The sequence below is a fragment of the Dermacentor albipictus genome, chromosome 1 (assembly GCF_038994185.2).
Source record: "Dermacentor albipictus isolate Rhodes 1998 colony chromosome 1, USDA_Dalb.pri_finalv2, whole genome shotgun sequence".
NCBI lineage: Eukaryota > Metazoa > Arthropoda > Arachnida > Ixodida > Ixodidae > Dermacentor > Dermacentor albipictus.
The window spans coordinates 51,317,117-51,337,665 of NC_091821.1; the positions used below are offsets into that span (position 1 = coordinate 51,317,117).

The 20,549-nt window shown below is 44.3% G+C and overlaps 3 protein-coding genes across 13 annotated transcripts in view; 2 read left to right on the forward strand and 1 right to left on the reverse strand.

The window, feature by feature from the left end:
- Arp5 (Actin-related protein 5) overlaps positions 1-6,903 on the reverse strand; it is a 47,545-nt gene extending 40,642 nt beyond the window's left edge. Inside the window, exons 1-6 of the mRNA XM_070521018.1 lie at positions 6,530-6,903; positions 6,306-6,394; positions 6,110-6,214; positions 5,845-5,956; positions 5,677-5,775; positions 2,927-3,114 (exon numbers count right to left, since the gene is read on the reverse strand). Coding sequence (XP_070377119.1) covers positions 2,927-3,114; positions 5,677-5,775; positions 5,845-5,956; positions 6,110-6,214; positions 6,306-6,394; positions 6,530-6,641 — 705 coding nt within the window. The 5' untranslated portion in view covers positions 6,642-6,903. The remainder of the gene's footprint in view (positions 1-2,926; positions 3,115-5,676; positions 5,776-5,844; positions 5,957-6,109; positions 6,215-6,305; positions 6,395-6,529) is intronic.
- Positions 6,904-7,133: 230 nt separating this feature from the next.
- Positions 7,134-8,913, forward strand: LOC135912001 (uncharacterized). The gene has a single exon (XM_065444381.2). It carries the CDS (start codon positions 7,292-7,294, stop codon positions 8,663-8,665), a length of 1,374 nt encoding a protein of 457 aa, XP_065300453.1. The 5' UTR covers positions 7,134-7,291; the 3' UTR covers positions 8,666-8,913.
- A 10,492-nt stretch (positions 8,914-19,405) lies between these two features.
- Positions 19,406-20,549, forward strand: part of LOC135911998 (glycosyltransferase 25 family member-like) — an 873,389-nt gene continuing 872,245 nt past the window's right edge. For all 11 annotated transcript variants that reach the window (XR_011507038.1, XR_011507037.1, XM_070521049.1 and 8 more), the window contains exon 1: positions 19,406-19,820. Coding sequence is in view for 9 of the 11 variants with exons in the window: in XM_070521049.1 (XP_070377150.1) it covers positions 19,609-19,820 (212 nt within the window). In the remaining 2 variants the exon portion in view is untranslated. The remainder of the gene's footprint in view (positions 19,821-20,549) is intronic.

Below are 20,549 nucleotides of genomic sequence, written 5' to 3' on the forward strand. Positions count from 1 at the left end.
AAGTGCATCGTTTTCACTCTCACTTTCTCTGTCAGAGTCAAGCGGCACTTTTCTTTTGCACACACAACTCCCATGCGAACTGTCAACGGCAGATGCCACTGTTACAAATCTGCCAAAGGGCACAAAACATGCATGATTCCAAAAACATGGTCTTTAAGCGCTGACAAAGTGCTGCCATCTATGTTGTACAACACAAGGACTGAATCAATGTGGCCTTCAAGGCACTGAAGTGCTGACATCTATGTAGTAAAACAAAAAAGAGCAAGAAAACCATGGATTTCAAATGCAGGCACTGCAGCTGTCTATGTAGTAGACGAATATTACCTAAGCGGGCATAATGGGTTCGTCTAAATCACTTTGAAAATGGGATAATTGCTGTTGATGAGCTGAGCTCGTCCAAAGCGAAATTTGTCAACCAGGATCATGTTGACGAACTGAGCTCGTCGAGAACACATCGAGGGTTAAAGTGGTAGCTACATAAAATTTTTACCTTTTGCCTTTACCCTTTGAAACGATAGAAATCGCATGCAAAATCTACACTTCCCAAACATCCACCTCCCCCCACCCTTTTATTTTTTTGGTTAGTTTCATGGTTTTTCTAAATTAGTAGTTTTATTTTTTCAGACAACAATTAATTTCATTTCTGGTGTTGTATGTGCAAAACCACAATATGATTATGAGACGCGCCAGAGTAGGAGACTCTGGATTGATTAATTTTGACCACCTGGGGTTCTTTAAGGTGCACCTAAATCTAAGTACATGAGTGTTTTTTTTTTCCTTGCATTTTGCCCCCATCAAAACATGGCCACTGTGGCCAGGATCAGACTCTCAACCCCTAACTCAGCAGTGCAATGCCATAGTTAAGCTACCGCGGCAAGCATTTTTCCAACGTTCAGTGCCTAGAATTAGCACATTGTGACCAGTGGTGGCATGCCTGACATTCATGACATCAGCCCCCTTTTTTATTGTGCTCAGAAAACTTTGCCTGCAACTGAAATTTTAAGAGCATAAATAATAAATATAGATTGTTAGGCGGCTAATTTTAGAACATTCCTTGCGTGAAGAACTCGTCCTTGCAGCTACTATGTATGTGATGCTATGTATGCTGCTGCATTGTTGTGCTTGTTTGCTGTCAGCTCTTTAATTCATTGATTCATTTGTTTTCCATTATTTTCGCCCTTTGCCATTCACTCACACGAAACCACTTCACTGTTATTCCCGGAATTAGCCACTGGTCATGATGAATGATAAGAACGAAAAATTAAATCAGTTATTACAATATATGATCCCTGCTCTCATGTTCTTGGCGATTGCAAGGTTTTCTAGCATATCATGAATGCACCAGAAGAGACTGCAAGCCTCTGACTTTATGCAACACTCGTTGCTGAATGCCAGCATGAAGAAATGTTTTTGTTGCTGTTGCTTAGAAGTATCCACTGTAGTGTTGTTACAGACTCCTACAGTGGCAAGAATGAATCCGTGAGCTCAGTTGGTGGAGAGAAAACGACTGGAAGCCCATTCCTACCGTGCTCTAAACCAAAAAGTACTTTTGTGTCTCATATCATATGGCCACCTGTTTCTAAACTGGTCTCAAGACTTCATACTGCTAATCACGTCATAAGGCACATGAGCCACACTAAAAAAACCTTATTAAGACAAAAGTCTTAGATGGCACATGGGAAGAAAATTTGGCCATCCAGAAAATTAAATGGCACAAAAATTGTGGTTCGGACCCTCAACTTTTGCTGGGACTCAAAGCCACAACATTTGGTGTTAAGGCAAAGTTATTTCAGATAGAGTTAATTCAAGTACTCGAATCCACAACGTTTGGTCTTAATTAAGGTAGAGTTAATTATAGCACACTTAATTACCATATAGTTAATTAAGACACTCAAACCCACTACCTTTGGTAAACAATGTATTCGAATGAGAATGTTAAGTAATTTAAAGTGACACTAAAGGCAAATATTAAGTCGAGCTAGATTGAAACATTACGCTTCTGTAATAATGAATTCTTCATCCGCAATAAAAACAGAGGTTTTTGTAAGCGAGAAAATGATGAAAATAGAAAATCGGAGTGGCACCCTCTACTGTCGACTATGGTACCCCTTTGTGTGGCATCACCGCCTGCAATTCACAGAGGGCGGCCGCACACTGCCACGGCAAACGACATTGCTTTTCAGCAAGGTAAAGCAATTGACCACCCTGCCGGCTGCCACAGCGAAGGCTCACTGGTAACCTGAACTCAAATAGAACCACAGAATGACTCACACAAGCTGAACACCTACACCCGCCAAGCAGTACACTTGGTATATAGACCTAAATGAAGAGCCTACCAAAGACAACAATGGCACAGAGGCCAATCATGTGGAGATAACGCCAAGTCCTCCTTCACTTTGGCATGTGCGATTCAAATTGAGAAAAGCAGTGGGACCTTCGACAGCAATTTTTAGGAAAAGAATTGATACATTGGCATACACAAAATGATGATAGACTTCTAGCCACATACTCCATCTATCTAGCTCGACTTAATACTTTCCTTTAGTGTCCCTTCAATGAATGTCTCATGAGCGCACAGGCCTTTCATCTTGATCCTCTTTAGCGTATGGTAGAGTGACTGACAACCTTTTAATTTATTGCAGTGCGCTGACAGATTATATATGTAGTCAAGAGCATGACGAAAGCCTGTCTGGTCGGGATAATAAGAGGTCTGGACACTGATCAAAATGGTTTAAAATATATATTCACGTTTCGTCGGTGTTCAGACCTCTTCCTTTTAAGGTTATATATGTCATGAGTCGCAATGAATAGTTACACAAGGTATTATAAAGAAGAAAATGAAATCACTAAGAACAAATTTTGAAGTCCTGTAATTACAAGCAGCTGTTTCATAAAATTTATCAGTGGTGCAAAGGAAGCCACTTACCTCAGCTCTGCTCAATGTCACTGCAGCTGTCAGATGCGGGTGCTTCAATTGCAAGAGCCTCTGCAAGTATGCTGTTATGTTGTTTCCACCAAGACTTATTCTTTTGGAGTTCTCGATGTCAACTCGCCCATTCAGTACAGGGATGATGTGCGTTGTGTGATGTCCAAAAGACAAGACCAATGCATTCTCTAAAAACAGAAGAAAAAGGATGGCCACCGTTGCATTAGCAAAATATAGTTAAATAAAACAAACTAAGCACTTCTTTAAAAACTATGTGTAAGACTGTTTGATTTCAGAATCAAAGTTCAGGTCACTACACATTTTAGCAGAAAGATGATGGAAGACTCAGACAGGTGAAGGACATAAGTCAGGCGAAAAATAATTGCCAGCAAGAAACTGTATAGCTGTGCCTTAAGGACGTGGTGAGAGGAATCAATGGAGGTAAAATTATAGCTGCTTAAATGTACCAGCTGGGGAACACGTTATCAGCCCAATTGGATGCTTCATCTAATTGAGATGTCTGTTTCTAATAGTTCAATCTTATCCAATTGCATTGGTAATATGTTCCATAATGGATGTAAAAGGCATGAGGTGAAGAAAACGAAAAAGAAAAAAATACAAGGATCACTTTGCAAAATTCTACTTGGCTGTTTTATGACAATGGCAGACAAGTTGCTGTGCAGCTAGGAAGCAGTCTTTAGCAGACTTCTTTCTTTAACCCATAGAGTCATGCTTAAAGGACTTTGAGTGTCTTCATCATCAATTGTGATTTGTGTAATGGATCGAGAGTTTCTTGCTAAATGGCTTCTCGTTGAGACTGAAGACACTGCAGAGACCCATGACACAGCACCGTTCCTGCATTGATCTCACATTTGCAAGCAGGCTGTGTCACATTACGATGGCAGAGCCTCTGACCGTCTACCACGGTGATCGCGAGGCAATACTGTGGAAGTAGAGTCACCCGTGAAAGTGTGAGAGTGCGTGTAATCAACGGCTAGATGATCTAAAATAAAGGCTATGCAACTGCATGAAATATGTCTTCATTCAACTTCAACATTCAAAAAATACAATCCTAAACAAGCAATCAAACCACATATGCATTTCTCGGGTTCGTTGCGTGGTCATTGGCTTTGGACTTTGATTCAGTTTGCATGGGGAAAAGCTTCACATTCAACCATCTCTGTTTAAGAAAGGGGGTTCGATTTTGTTTTCATGAGGCATGTACTGTAGTAGGATTCCTCTTTTGTGCTTCACTAAGAACACTCAGTGTCATTTAGAGCTGCCGCTGCAAAGACTGCGCATGACCTCCGAAATGCATGGTGCGCCGGTGTGAGCGAATGCAGACAAACGCATCACATGGCAACCGGACTCCTCTCTCGCACTTCTTTCTGGACACGTTGTGCTGTCTGGTGGTGCTGCTGAGAAGTCTGCGCGTGGCCTCCAAGATGAGAAGCATGGCACGGTGGTGCCTGCGAACGCTGAGAATTGTTCCCTCACTTGGCCTCACACTTAGTTGCACATACCCAGTACATTAATGGCACAGCTTGCTAAATCATCGGCATGAAAGGCATTCATTGAAGAGAGGCATATACCCAGTGCATTTGTGCCGCACTCTGCTAATGCGTCTGGTTGCTGTCCTCGAGGAACCCTTGTGACGTGGGCTTATTTCCACTCGGCAGCGGAGAAATTTAAGGGATATTTTTCACCATTGTAGAGCGGCACATACTTAGTACCCAAGTTGGCACTAAAGACATTCATTGAAGAGCAGCACACACCTACTGGCATATACCCAGTGCTCCAAGTCAGCGTCAAAGAATTTCTTCGAACAGCAGTACCCACCCAGTCAGACGTATACAGTGCCCCGTATTGGGATGAAAGAGGTTTGTTGAAGAGCAGCCCATACGTTCATATTTCCACATACTCGGTGACCCATGTTGGTCGGATGGTTGGTTTCGAACCCTGTTCCCTAAGCCAAGCAGCTCATGCGCTACACATTTGAGCACAGACTACCCAGTGACCCAGGCAGGCAGAAAAACAGTTAGATACAAACATATAGACACAAACAAACAGATAGATATAGTGATATCCCCCGAAAAGTGTCCGATGTACCCAAAGAATGCTAACACATTAAAAAGTAGGACTTATTCTCTATTTTATCAGCAGGACATATGCTTCATCACTGCGCACATTTACTTCCTCATACTTGCCTGTAAAATGGTCAGAAGTAGCATTTGCCAAAACATTGGTACACTAAGCAAGCTGCATATGTACCACATTTGATGAGCACTTCTGATACACCTCCCTGGACTATCTCACTCACTGCATGCCACTACTTTTCCAAGCCCAGAAATCCACATTTAGCTGGCAACATCCTGCCACTGTAGCTCAGTGGCCCCGGCCTTGCACTGCCGAGCTCGAGATTGCGGGTTCAATCCTAGCCACAGTGGCGGCATTTTGATGGGGGCGAAACGCAAAAACGCTTGCGTACTTGGATTTAGGGGAACTGCACATGAAAGAGTCCCTGGTGGTCAAAATTAATCTGGAGTCCACCACTATGGTGCACCTCATAATTCGATCATGATTTTGTCATGTAAAACCTCAGAATTTATCTTTTTTTTTTGTTTACCTGGCAACCACCACCACAAGCTACGTCATCAAGCTGGGGCCAAATTACGGTAGCATGGGACCAAATCACGGTAGGACGCCCTGTCCTACCGTTGGTTATATATATAACATAAATATAAACTTACCAGCTTTCTTGGAGCAGTTGTGGTGCAGGCTGAACAATGCATCAATGCCATAGAGTACTTGGGGAACATGGTAATGTTCAAAGAGCAGTTCTGACATATCTGCAAGGCAGTGATTATGCAAAAAGTAGAGAATAACTCTGTTCACCTTGCAATACCAACAGTACTCACTCTGGCGGTAGTAACTAGGGTTGCCAATAACCTCTGTGATCACAATGGGATGGTCCACCCTATTTTCTGTAGGGATACCAAGGTGGCTGAATATGTGGTCAAAGATATGTTCCTACAAAAACGGGCGGTGAAGGAAAATATATATATATATATATATATATATATATATATATATATATATACAGTGCGACACTCGTATAGCAATAGGCCGAATTCACCTCAGGTTTAGCTTATTCACATTTAAGAAGGCTCCATGTAAATGCACCTGTATGTCAAAATGCGTCACGACGTTTCGGTCAAACTGGGTCTTCAGTAGCCACCGAACAGCCTCGATGTTTGCAATGTCATTTCCAACTTGTACGTCACTTTCCTGCAGGCGAGAAACGAGACAGAGAGGAGGGAGGGGATGAATGTGAAGACGTTGTGCCTTAGCCGTTGGAGGGTAAAACATGCTTACTTGCCTTCTTGCCTCTCTGTTTCGCTGTTATGTTTTTAAATATCATTCGTGGTGCTTCATCAGACGCCCAGCCAACTCGGCACTCATAAGAACCTGAGAGCAACGATTCAGCGAGATAGTTAACGAATGCATCAGTGTAAACTATGCTCGGAAGCGCTCATCATTTGCGTTGATTCAGCGGAGTTAATGAATACATCAGTGCAATAAACCACAATCAGAAACGCTCACCATTATCAATGACAACGGGTGTCTTCCGCAACCGAACTCCATCGGTGTAAGTGAAGAAGTTGTCCGGCTCTTTGTTCAAATTCGGAAAGGTGTAAACATTTTGTGATGTCATGGCAAACAGCTGCTTCAAAGACCACTAAATGTGGTTACGCGAGCTTCTCCAAACACCTGTTTTCAGTACAAGACACAAGACATGAAACAACACCGACATCACAAGCTGGCTACAACACAGGTAACTCCATCGGCGCCGCAGCCTTTTTCAGCTTTCAACCATGTTTCAACGTTTCAACCACCCGGCCGCACAGCGCACTTTCATTTCTCCATCATGCTTGCGTTCGCCATCAACCTAACATCCCTCCATACATTTCAAACGCTGATGTCGCTGCTCATCAAGACACCGTGCTTTGTGCGTCTTGTGGTGCCATGCTTTGCGGTTGATTCAATGCTCATAATTTAAACCATAAAAATGTTAATCTAAAACATGCACACTAAATTTATTTTAATTACTTTAAAAACATTATTGTTTTCAAATGAACTGTAAGCTTCTTAGTTTTTTATGCGACCCCAAGAATAGGAAGTATGTACAGGCATCTGGCAACAGCAAATTTCGCTTCTTTCGTTTTTCTTCAGTCTATTGCTATTGGCGTTTAGCCATTCGCACCGCTTGAATGTATGCTTCGTTTTCTTTGACAGAGCTGCAAACCACCAGAGTTTGTTCTGCAGTTCTGACTTGCTCAAATAGCATATCGTGGAATATCTGAAATGACCACCTGCAGCATGGTGCCGCGACTAGAAGCGCCACAAGCCGGTACGTCAGCACGCGAAAACCTGCTGGGAGCGCGCGGCGGGTACTACAACAGCACAGAAAAATTGCGGCCCGGTTGTGGCTTTTTGGGCACAGGTTACAAAGATATTGAAGAGAACAGGCACTCTGACTGGCAGGAATGGATGGCGAGTGTGCAGGTGCGGAATCGTACAGAAGCTTTCTACAGACCTCGTCTCCGGCGCTACGGAAATAGTGAGAACTGGCTCAGAACTGTGGAAGACGAAACTGATCATGGACGGCCTTGCTATCTGTGGAGAAAAAAAGTGTGCACTGGGTTGGTGTCCAAGTCTGTCGACGAGCTTTTCTACTACAAGAGTATGCTCAAGATGTACTACGAATGCAGAATGGAACTGGACTTTGAAGAACCGAACGTCGACGACCACCGTCGCTTCGCCCCACCTTCGAACGTGCGCACGCTCCAGCATTCGATCCAGACGAAGATCCTTGGCTCGGGCTGCGCTTACCAACTGTCAATGTCTGAAGTGTCGCGTCAGAGTGTGAGCTCGGTTGGATCGGCAGACTGGTACGCTGCCTTGAAAGAACGTCTTCGCGTAGCCGAAAGGTTTTGCGTGCCAAAACAGCGACGGTTAGATCGGTCAAGCGTCGTTCGCGATGTCGAAGGAGTCGTGATGCCCAGCCTCACATCGGCTATGCAGCATGAGGTAGAGGAAGCTTTGGTGCCGACACCGGCCGATGAGGTGCTGGCATCGGCCTTCCGACTCAACATCAGCAGGGCCGACATGCACACGCTGTCCGACAGCCAGTGGTTGAACGACGAGGTAGTGAACTTCTACATGAATCTCCTGATGCTGCGCTCCGAGAAACAAGGCTCTCCCCGCGTGTATGCGTTCAACACATTCTTCTTTCCCAAGCTGGCATCCAATGGCCACGCCGCTCTCAAACGGTGGACGCGCACCGTCGACCTGTTTTCATTTGATATCCTGCTGGTGCCCCTGCACTTCACCATGCACTGGTGCCTTGCCGTAGTGGACTTCCGCAAGCGCCACATCGCCTACTACGACAGCATCGGCTCGGCGTCCGAACAGCCAAGCTGCCTGGCCACGCTGCAGCGGTACCTGGAAGACGAGAGCCAGCACAAACGCAACCATGGTCTCGACTGGGACAGCTGGACTTTGAAAGTAATGGATGTGCCACGGCAGCAAAATGGCAGCGACTGCGGCATGTTCACTTGCCAGTACGCCGAGTGTATATCCCGGGATGCGCCCATCTCGTTTGGCCAGCAGCACATGCCGTACTTTAGGAAGCGCGTCGTTTATGAGATTCTGCACCAGACCATACTCTCAGTATGAGGCACGTGTGGAGCCACTTGTTCTCTTAGTTTCCATGGCTGGGACTTTGATCATTTGCGCAGCCATGCGTGCCTCACTTTCACAAGTTCACTGTCTGCCATCTTCCACCAGATTTCTACCAAATTCCTAGTTTGGTGCAGATGTGGAGCCATCCTTTTTTTTTTTTGTGACTCTAGTTTCAAAATACCAACTTTTCATGTGATTTACTTGCATGTTCCGAAGTGAAATAAACCATTTTTCATTGTGGATGTAGTTACTTCATTATAATCATAGCGACTGAGAGGACAGGATGACCTGATTATGGTGGGCATGCATGCTGTAGAGGTTTTTATATCCCCTGCACATCTAGTCTCTGTCATGAAAGGTTCAACGAGGCAAAACCTCTTGCCGAGAGGAACATGACCATTTTCATTTGAACAGACTCTCTTAAAACCAAAGACAATAGATATGAAAACAGATTTGTGTAAAGGAGCACTAAAAATTACACTAGCAAAACAAAGTATCGTAGTTCTAGGGAGTTCACACACTGTGTTCAAGTAAAAGTTCAAGCAAGTGCTCGCCCTGTGGACGTCAATTAGAGGTGCGATTGGTGGCGAGTCGGTAGACACTTTGTGATGATGGCATAGACAGCAGCGTAGGCCAGGCACACTCTGGCACCATCAAGCAGGTGCTGGGCTGCAGCTCGTGGCAGTGCAACTGTGGAAGACCATGCCTTGTAGAAGAACAGGCAGGCCGGTGAAGTCGTGAGGCAACAGCTGGGCTTCGGGCCTGGAACCCGATGAGCTCAGGGCAACTTGGAACGGTTCACTTCTGCACTGTTGTTGTTGTCCATTGGACATGTGGCTCATAGCCACCATGGGCGATTGACAAAGAACTGGGTAGTTTGAAATAAAATTCAGAAAATTTACGATAGGTAGCTTAGAACCATAAGTGATTGATTGCAGCTAATTCGTTTGTGAAAATGAAGAAATAAGTAAAAAATTGAACTTAATTTTGTGGAGAGGCTTATAAATTCTGAATTCGGAGACGTAGGTGGCTCTGCACGGGATTCTCCCACCACTTGTTTCTATTTTTCCTTTGCGTGTCAGCATACCATTGGTCCAAAGTAGTCTTTCTCTATTTCTGGTATTTCTTCCTCTTCTGTACGCCACCCGCCAGGAGAACTGTGTTTTCCCATCTTTGCTGATGCTGCCTCATTCATGTACCACACTTTGTTCACAAACATCATGGATTGGTCCTCTGATTCCACTGGCATCAATAAACCACAGGCATATCACAGGTGGATAACTAAAGTGAAGGCCCTCCCTTAATGAACAGCTGAACTCATAGCCCCTGTCCTCAACACCTTGAGGCCTAAACACTTTGAGTCCTGACACCATACATTTCCATGGAAATACTGGAGATACTTGTATAGATGATGTCACACTTGGAGCACACAGACCTGAAGCAGTTATTGTTCAATAAAAGTGCACTTGCCTATGTATGAAATTGTCAGATGCATTCTGATATTTTTTTCATAAATTATAAAAGTGCCTGTGCAGCCTTGATGAAAATAAATAATGTCTTCATGATGGGCTGGCTGGTGTCTGTCATGCTGGCAATATGGAATGTTGATGGGTTTGTGTTTTTCCTTAACTTTACCAGTGTGGGCACTTGTTTTGCTGTTTATTCTCAAGGGATAACTTCATTCCTGGGGAAATTAATGACAGTTGTCTTCTAACATTTATGCTTTCAGTACCGTTTACACGTACAATGTTTCCTTAAACACTGGCTAAAATTTTGCAGGATGGTGAAAGAAACTTTTTTATGCGAAGCATATTACTAGAGCTCAACCCAGCACCTCAGGCGCGGCGGTGTCGCCTTCAATGACCTTTAGTGACCCCATGCCATACCACGTGACACCGTGACGTCACAACAGAGGAGAAACGGGGCTCCAACTCGCGCCGTCGCCTTCAAGGCTGACCACGTGACACCGTGACGTCACGACAGAGGAGAAACGGGGCTCAAACTCGCGCCGTCGCTTGCGGCGGTATATAAGCAGCTGCGCTTGCCTCTGCTAGACACTCACGAGGTGAGATGCCTCCTGGAGACAGAGCTGCTCGTTGAAATGAGAAGCAAAGGTTGCGGCCTGCTACAGAGACTGATGAAGAGCGGGAAGAACGTCTGGCCAAGCAACGTGCTCAGTATGCGGCTCGGCGACAACGTTCTATCACTGGAGAAGAGAGTGCTTCCACTAGTTTGGCCAGTGAGTCTGACAGTACTTCTACTAGTTCGGAGCGCTGGAATGCTACCAAACGAATGAGACGTGCCCGTGAAACTTCTGAAGAGCGACGGCAACGACTTGAGAAAGAACGACCAATCCGAGAAAGGCAAAACGAGAAGCGGAGGAAATGACGTGCCGAAGAGGCGGGTAGCCGTCCACAGCCATGCCTTACCAACTTTAGCCACCAATATGCTTCGCATCTGACTAGGCTTAACCAAGCTAAGCCTCAGCCAATTTTTTTTCCAGTCAGAATTTATTTCCAGTGTCAAAAGATATCAGGAATGGAATAGTGTGGTAATTGCTGACAAGGTCATCATTTATATACTTACCTGTAGTGCTGGAACTGTGCTAAGTCATAGGTGTACTTACGGGAGGGGGGGAGGGGGGCACTTCACTGTGCGAGGAGCCACTTGCAGGACACACCTTGCAAATAGGCAGTCCAAAATAAGTTTGAACTACCATCACTTGCATCATCCAGTGCTTGTTGGGGCCGTCTCACCTAACCATCTTTGAAGCCAACAAACAGTGACACCAAGGTCAACATAGGGGAAATTACTTGTGCTTAATAAATGAAATAAAGAAGCGATACATTAATGCAAATTAAAGTGGATGAAAAGACTTGCCGGAGGTAGGGAACGATCCCACAACCTTCATATTTCGCGTGCGATGGTCTAGCAATTGAGCTACTGCGGCGCCTTTTCCCTATCCCCTTTCTTGGGTATCTGCATCTTGCCAGTTTGCCGAGCAGGTAATAACTATAATGCAAAATGCACTTCAGATGATGAACTGTTTTTTAGCATTTAACATCTTCACGAAGGCTCTCTGTTTCACATCGATACCAGAAGGGTTGTTGGATCTGCATAAGTTTTCAATCTGTTATGTGCAAATATACAACTGTGCTGTACTGTCCTGAATGACGTCTTCGCGGGCGTGTTTACAAAGACAACTACTGTTGTCACGCCGCAGCTGCATAATCGCGATTTCTTTCCCATGGATGCAATTGTAGTCACCCTTGTGGGAATAGCTAAATTAATTTAGAAACTAAAGCTTTCGTCTTCATGTAGTGATGGTGAAATAAATGCGAAGTTTCTGAAGAACACAAAAGTTTACTCTTCAGTTTTTCTGTCATACCTCTTCACACAGTCCATTGAATCTAGTACAATGCCATCAGATTGGAAGGTCGGGAAAGTGGTGCCACTTTTTAAATCCGGGAACACACATTCTCCTCTCAATTATCGACCAATTTCTTTAACTAGTATCCCTTGCAGACTTTTAGAACATGTAATTTACTGTAATCTTGTCTCATATCTTGAATCAAATGACTTTTTTACCTCCTGCCAACATGGATTCCAGAAAAGCTATTCCTGTGAAAGACAGCTTCTGTTATTTACTAATCACATTGCAGCAGCTCTAGACCGAGGCTCCTTTCTTCACAGTGTTTTTCTTGACTTTTCTAAGCCTTTCGACAAAGTACCTCATCAACTACTTCTACTAAAAATCAGCACTTTGAAAATTGACCCAAACATCCTCAAATGGATCGAATACTTTTTATCTAACCGAACCCAATATGTTATCGCTAACAATCACTCTTCCTCTCCTTGTCCTGTTGAATGTGGCGTCCCTTAAGGTTCTGTTTTAGGTCCACTAGTACTATTCCTGATCTATATAAATTATCTTCCAGATAACATTAACTCTACTATAAAGCTATTTGCAGATGACGGCGTTATCTATCGTGAAATGATTAACCCTAATGATACACTTGTCCTTCAGTCTGACCTAAATAATGTATCTGAATGGTGCAATAAATGGTGAATGACCCTTAACATCAGTAAATGCAAGCACATGACATTTTCGCGAATCACGAATGCCTCAATGTCTTCAGAATACAGAATTAATGGCATCAGACTGGAGCGCGTGCCTGCATACAAGTATCTCGGTGTCTACATATCTGATGACTTGTCATGGCATACTCACATTGACTACATCATAGGTAATGCAAATCGCACTCTCAGTTATTTGCAACGCAATTTTTTCCAAGCTCCACAGCGCCTAAAATTAATGCTTTATCAAACTTTCATTCGTCCGAAACTTGAATATGTGTGTGCAGTTTGGGATCTGGCACACCACACTCTCATTCAATCTATAGAATCCCTTCAGAATCGATCAGCTCATTCTATTATGTCGAACTATGCAGGTACCACTAGTGCCTCGCAGATGAAATCGTCACTTACCCGTCCTAACCTTCAAACTCGGCGTAACATCTCGTGCCTTTGCTTATTCCACAAAGTGTTCCATCACCGTTCATTGAATCAGCAACTCATTTCGCAGCCAGTGTGCTTATCCTCCCGTATCGATCATAGCTGTTCCTCTTTGTCGCACTGACATGTTCCTGCATTCTTTTATGCCGAAAACTTGTTCTGAGTGGAACCGCCTTCTCTCTTATGTCTCCACCTTAGCCGATGCGTCATCATTCAAGACCGCTGTGACAGATCATCTTTTAAAATGACTCAAATTTTGCTGGTTTTTTTTTCTTTTATTTTGCTGCTCTTACTGTCTGTTTATCTTGTCCTTGTCCTTATAGGCCTGAATGCTTTTTGTTTGTAAACCATGTACCCACCCCCTCTGTAATGCCCATCGGGCCCTGAGGGTAATAATAAATAAATAAATAAACCTTGGTCTTCACAGAAAAACCAGGCATAATGAGCATGAAAAATTGGCATGATACAATTCTTCCAATCTAACCTGAAAAATGGCATCCTCTGGCATTCTTGTACTCCCACGACTTCCGACAGTACAGTAGGCTTCCGTTAATTCGACTCCGGTTAATTCGATTTTTCAGTTAATTCAGTTCTAACCGAAAGTCCCGGCCGGCACACATACATTCCTATGGGCCCAAACTTCCGTTATTTCGACCTTAACATTGGCCTTCAGCGAATAATTTGAACTTGACTACTCAGCTTTGTCGCGATACAGCCATGCTATGCGGTGAAGCATACCAAGACTGTGCGCGTACTGTGTCACGGGACATAGTACGCGTTTCTTAATTATACAGGCGTACATGCACTTTCTCCGGTCACAGTACGAGTATCCAGACACCTAATGCGCATACTGGCAACCATTCAAAGCTTTTTTTTTTTGACATTGCTGTGGTGATTTGAGCCCTCGTTTCGCCCGCCATCCATGTCTCGATCGTATATGAGACCGTCAACGAGGCCTACTATGCATTCCTTAATTATATAGTGCGTGCACTGAGAAAACTCATCTGTGTTTTGGGAAAGAAAGTCGAGGGGACGTTTAAATTAAGCCAATTAACAAAAGAGCGGATGTTTATCTAAAAGTCTGAAGGCCTGCCAGCAAACTTATTAGGTGTCTCGATGCTCGTACTGTGTCTGGAGATCGCGTATGTAAATTAAGGAACACGTGCTATGTCCTGTAACAGTGGCACATTTTCAGATTTGGTATGCTTCACCGCATAACATATTTGTATTGCGGCAAAGCTAACATTAACGGTAAATACTGCCAAGCGAATCGACGGCGTATTTCGCTGTTTTTGCTGCCTTTTTTTTTTGTTTCGGCCAGTTTCGTCGGTTCCGTCAAAATCAATATAACGGTAGTCGACTGTATAAGGTTCTTCATAAGTCGTTTTCTTGACAACACACTTAAGTTTTATCTCTGTTTGATGCAATTATTGCTTAATAATGCTTTTGAATTTTAGTAATTACTCTATCAGGGTCATCAAATGAACAGTGCATAATTATGCGTCAATCTAAATGTTGGTCTAGATTTGAGGTGACAAGAAAGAATAGAGTAAAATTTTAGAACCATGAGGCTGAGAAATGATACCTGGGAAAAGTGCAAGAATATACTATGAACAGCAATTCCATGCTCTAGTTATACAGGGAACATTCTAACAGCGCGAAAAGATGAAGGACAAGAAGGGGAAAACACACAATTAAGGGGAACCCCATGCAACCCACGCATGAACAGGATGTAATTGACAGACGGCGGAGGATCCTTACATGTCAGACTAAAAATGCAGAATGTAGATAAATTGGTTTTAGTTAAGTACTAGCTGTACATAGGCTTCAGATAAACAAAACTATAAGATTACCTTTTTATTAGTGGAAAGAGATTTAAAAAATAAACTCTTATTTGCAGGTATGGACACACTGACTTGCTTTATTCAAGGCTGCTTGCAAATTTAATTAATTTTCACTAAATTAACGTTCTGTTTTATGGGAATGTACTTAAATGTATAATTCTAAACAGAATTGTTTAAGCCTCATTTCCTGTCACCATTCAGGGTTTTTTACTGTATGCTTCAACATGTCACATATGTAACTAATGCATATGTTATTCCCCTGCCTGCAATACTTCCTGCATCTCCAGAATATATTGGTGGTGGTTCGGGGTATCCTAGCATATGCTAGCTTCTTCCGTTCATCCGGTAATTATGTTTAAACGATGAAGTTTCATTTATGTGGAGTCGACCAATGAACCTAGCTCCGTCCATGCACCCACTCATCCATCTGTATCACATCCATCGATCCTTATTCCATCCATCCACCCACCCGTCCGCCGGCCCACCCACCCATTGTTTATTTGTAAAGCGTTACTAATTTTGCGTGTCACCATCATAACTGGTGCATGCTGCCCAAGATTCGCGCACACTTTTGATTTGTACAGGCTCCCAATGGAATTTGGCCGATGGTCAATGGTTGGTAACAAGCCGGGAAGAAGTCGCGATGGCCGACTTACTCGGTCAGACAAGCGAGGGCCATAGTCCGCTCATGCCTTGCCATTGATCATGTCGGCAGATCGAAGGTCGCGGGCCATAGGTGGGCGGGCCTTTTGCTTGGCCCAAAGTGCCATATGGGCTGCTCGCACAGGTGGTCGGTAAGCTAGCGAGCGTGGGCCAACCTCGTTATGAGGTCGGGGGCCGACCCGTACACTCATGAATATGAAAAAATTACATAAGTTCGCAAATGAAATTTAGTGTTTACCGGCCGGATTCTAACACTGTGCTACGAATTTGAAGCCCGATACTCCATAACAATTAGGGCATGAGTGACTGCCTCAACAGCTAGGTGACACGCATACCAGAGCGTTGAAATGTTGGTACATGATTTAAAATAGGCCCGCAAAACATAATCTGAGACTTTTTAGAGAGCGCGGAGGTCATAACGCGAGATCGGAAAACCTTATTTTAAGCTGCGGGGCCAACACTATCTTTGGTCCCTGGGAAGCAGAGAGATGAATGTATATAAACTGGCGGTGTATTGGAGATAAGTCTCGGGAGGTTTTTAAAACTTTATTTTTGCACGCAGCCTCTCGAGGCACTGGGTATATAAAAATGCACAATTTTCGAGATAACTCTCGAGATAAATCGATGAGCACGGCCATTACTTCTACAAAAAATCTGAAAGCTTAATAGAATAACGTAATTACACCAATCGAATTACTTAATGGCACATATTTCACTTCTCAAATAGCATATATATACAGTAAAAGCTCGTTAATTCGAACCGCAAGGGGAAGCCGCTTCAGTTCGAATTAACGAAAGTTCGAACTAACGAAAGTGAAGGAAGGAAACAGTACACTGCGATTTGGAAGCAGTATACGCATGTCAGAAATTTGGCGTGTCAGAAAGTGATGGCACACGCCATCTTCAAGTCGAAGCTCTGGGTCCGACTGTGCCACACCACCGATGTCCACCGAAACGAACGTTAGTCGAGGCTTAACACCATCACAATGAATCGCGACGGCCGATACCTCCTAAGCTGAAAATAGAGGTGCACAACCGATGAATACTGCCGAGACAAAGACGCTGAACATGTGAAGGTGGCGAAGGCCCTGATTCGTTGGTTCTTGATTGCAAGCGCAGCTGCGACGTACTTGATTCACTGTGTTTTGGAGCTTGCCGTGCCATCTCCGCACAACATTAGCAGCTGTACAAGATTTTCAAAGCCTCCGAGATTCGCAACGGGCAAGAAGTCTCGGAGGTTACGTAGAACGTAGAGGCGGCAGCCGCCGCTGCCTTCTGGCTGACCCCGCGTCGGTTAGATTTTTTTCCGATTTTGCCTTCTCTCGCCGTTCTCTCCGTTTCGGATGCAATACAGTCTTGTGTGAAGGCAGTAGGCGCGCTTCTCTGGCCGTGTGCCAGGCGAGCGTAGTTCGAATTATCCATGAGGGAACCTTCTCGCGTTCGAATTAACGGACTTTTTTATACATAGACTTCTGTGGAGCTTGGCCGGACCAAATCGTACAGTTCGAATTATCCATAAATTCGAGTTATTGAAGTTCGGATTAACGAGCTTTCACTGTATATCAACTTCGAACGAATTCTGATGATATGGCACCGGTTTCAAGATGTGTGCCGTCAAACTTGCGATAAAAATGCACTGTTATTCGACTTACATTGTTATGAAAACGCTTTTTTATGCATTAAACACAAAAGTAACTGGAACGCCAATTCATTTCATATCCGGCCGGCACTTCAATAATTACTTTCAAAGTGGATACGCCTTGCGAACTCGCTTGCTATAATTCGTATATTGAAATATATGTACAATAAAGTGATTAACTTAAATATTAACTAGTGAAATTATGTTAATTATTCAATTAAGCATTTTGATTTCGCGTAGAAGTAATGGCCACCTCGTCGTGCAATTTAGCTCAAGGGTTAATTGTGCTATCTACCACAGGCAATTTTTAAAAAAAATTTCGGTGCAGCTAGCTAAAGAACACCTGGTATAAAAACAAATACATATATAAACGAGCAGCCTACCAAATTTTGCTAAATATCACCGGGTCAAGCGTGGTCCTATGTTGGTCCAATCAAGCGATGGGTCCAATGTCGCTGCGGCCATAATGTTGGCCAACGTGAGGCAAGTGTCAATCCCCAAATGTGGGCCGCGCTCGGCAGCTGACCATGGGCATGCCATGGGCCAACGTTATGCCGAGCACTTTTGTGCCATTGGGCTTGTACCAATTGAATATCGGTATGTGCAAAGTACGTTCAAGCCAATATCAGCAGCAGCAGAATTAAGTGCGAGATTGCTATTATTGACGACGGAACACCGCATTCACCGTGGTAGCTGTGCTTCCAGACTGCACCTTTTATGCGAAGCATATTACGAGGGCTCAACCCAGCTCCTCAGGCGCGGCGGTGACCATGAAATCACGTGACACCGTGACGTCACGACAGAGGAGAAGTGGCTTTGGCTCAACTCTTGCAAGACGGGCTGGGTGGGAATCGAACCAGGGTCTCCGGAGTGTGGGACGGAGACGCTACCACTGAGCCACGAGTACAACGCTTCAAAGCGGTACAAAAGCGCCTCTAGTGAATGCGGTGTTGCCTTAGAAACGCGCTGTTTCTAAGGCGTGCGTCTCTTGCTCAGGCGCACATTTCGTTGCCGCGCCGAACGCTGCTTTGCTCGACGCTCACCGCGTCCAATGCGGGGCGCGTAGTCGCTGCCCTGTAGCCCATTGTCTTACACCCCTTGGCGGGTCGACGGGAACGCTGTCGCGTTCCACTCTTGAAGGCGAAGAAGTAATGCATGAGTTGTTTCTTCGTCTAGCCGAACCAGGGGACGTATTCTGAAACGTTCGCCGCGGCGAACTTTTCGCACTGGCCACGCCTCCGCCGTAGCGGCGCGCTCTGAATGGCTGCTTTGACAAAACCGGAAATTCAGGTGGCGCAAGTGCATTTCCGGTTTTGTCAAAGCAGCCATTCAGCGCGCGCCGCTACGGCGGAGGCGTGGCCAGTGCGAAAAGTTCGCCGCGGCGAACGTTTCAGAATACGTCCCCAAATATAGCCAAGCAACAGCAGTTCACCAGGCTAAACAGTGGTTCAACAACTAAAATAAAGGCTAGTATGCTTCGCATCCTGGGCTTAACCTTACCTAAGCCACAGCCATTTTTTTTTTGCTACTGCAATAAATAAAGGCGATATAGACGACGTTAAAAAAAAATAATAATAAAGGGGATAAAAATCAAAATTGTACAGACGTACGTGTTTGGTATGTAGCTTGTTTCAGAGCTTTCAACCCGCCGCTCTTAACACACTTTGTCCATTTTGACCCACTGCGTTGACTCAGTGGCGTTTTTTTTTTTTTAGTTTATATTTATGGGCATTCAGTGGCGTTGCGCTGCTGAGCACGAATTGTTTCGGGCTTGTTTCGATGGCAGCGGAATGCAAAAGCGCTTGTACAGCGTGCTTTGGGGGCACGACCCCAGGCGGTCAAGATTAATTCATAGCCCTCCACTACGGCGTCTCTCCTACCCCACTGAGCAGTTTCGGTACTTTAAACCTCACAATTTATATTTAGTCTATTTTGAGTTACGCGCCGAAAGTTGTGCTTCCCGGCATGCGTTGCTACTCTTGGCAGGTTGTTAGGGTTGGTTGGTCAAACCGCCAAACTGCAGACCACGTTGGCCTCGTTTGAAAAGCTCCCGGCAACACTGTGCACTTTGTCACGTGTCTTTAGTTCACCTGCCGCTCCGGATTTGATCCAACTTCAGGTGCGCTCCCGCTGCTCCTACGCGCACCTCCCCATCTTCACGTGTGTAATAACTAGCGCGTCTGTCAGCGGCAGTTAATAAATAGTCACACGTTCCCGCTTCACTCGTAACGTTGACAAAAAAACGACAACTGAAGTTCCTGCTTTGGTGCTTGATAATGAGATACCTTTCGCTCATGTTCCTGGGTTATTGGCTTTCCCTTCTGTCATTAGTAGGCGTGGTGAGCTCTTCGGCAAGAGGCGAAGGCGACAAACTCGAACCACCGACTGTGCTCATTGCTGTCATACTGAGAAATAAGGCGCACGTGTTGCCTTACTTCTTCGGTTACCTGGAGCAACAAAGCTACCCGAAATCAAGGATAAGTTTATGGTAAGTTGGCTGTGCGATATCGCAGTACGTACGCCCGCCGATCATATATCGTTGGCGAAATATCCATTTGTTGTAAACTGTATCGGAAGTTGGCAAAAAAGTGTAATAAACTTTTTATGTTGTTGCTCGCCATGTGGGACGATAAAATATACGACGTATTTCCCAATCATTACTTTTTTATTTACATCGATCGAGTAACGGCTGCTACGAAAGTGTTACATGATCCGCAGTTAGGAATTAACATCGCATAATATGTTGATGAATTTCTTCGTCATTTTTGTTGGCAGCACGCTGTCGATTTTCATAATTCTACATAAAATATAACGTTAATATGCCTCGCGATGATTGTAGCGCAGGTTATCCAAGCATGTCGTCTGCTCTAGAGAACAGCTGATAACGTGAATTCATATTGAAAACAGGCTAAATTGGATTTGACCACGTGGCATCTGGACTGAGCACCTTCTTATTGGATTTTTTTTAAAAATCAAAGCTATTTACTGCTTTAGGCTCTCATGCCTATTGTCATTCTTATTTTTTCTAAGATATGCATATATGCGCTCGTAAAAGCGCCTATATAGATAACCTCAATTGCACCATGAGTGAGTGAGAATAAAGGAAATGCACGCAGGCAGGCGTAGGATTATATGGACTGATGAGATAAAATTTGCAGGCCTAGCGGATATATATATATATATATATATATATATATATATATATATATATATATAT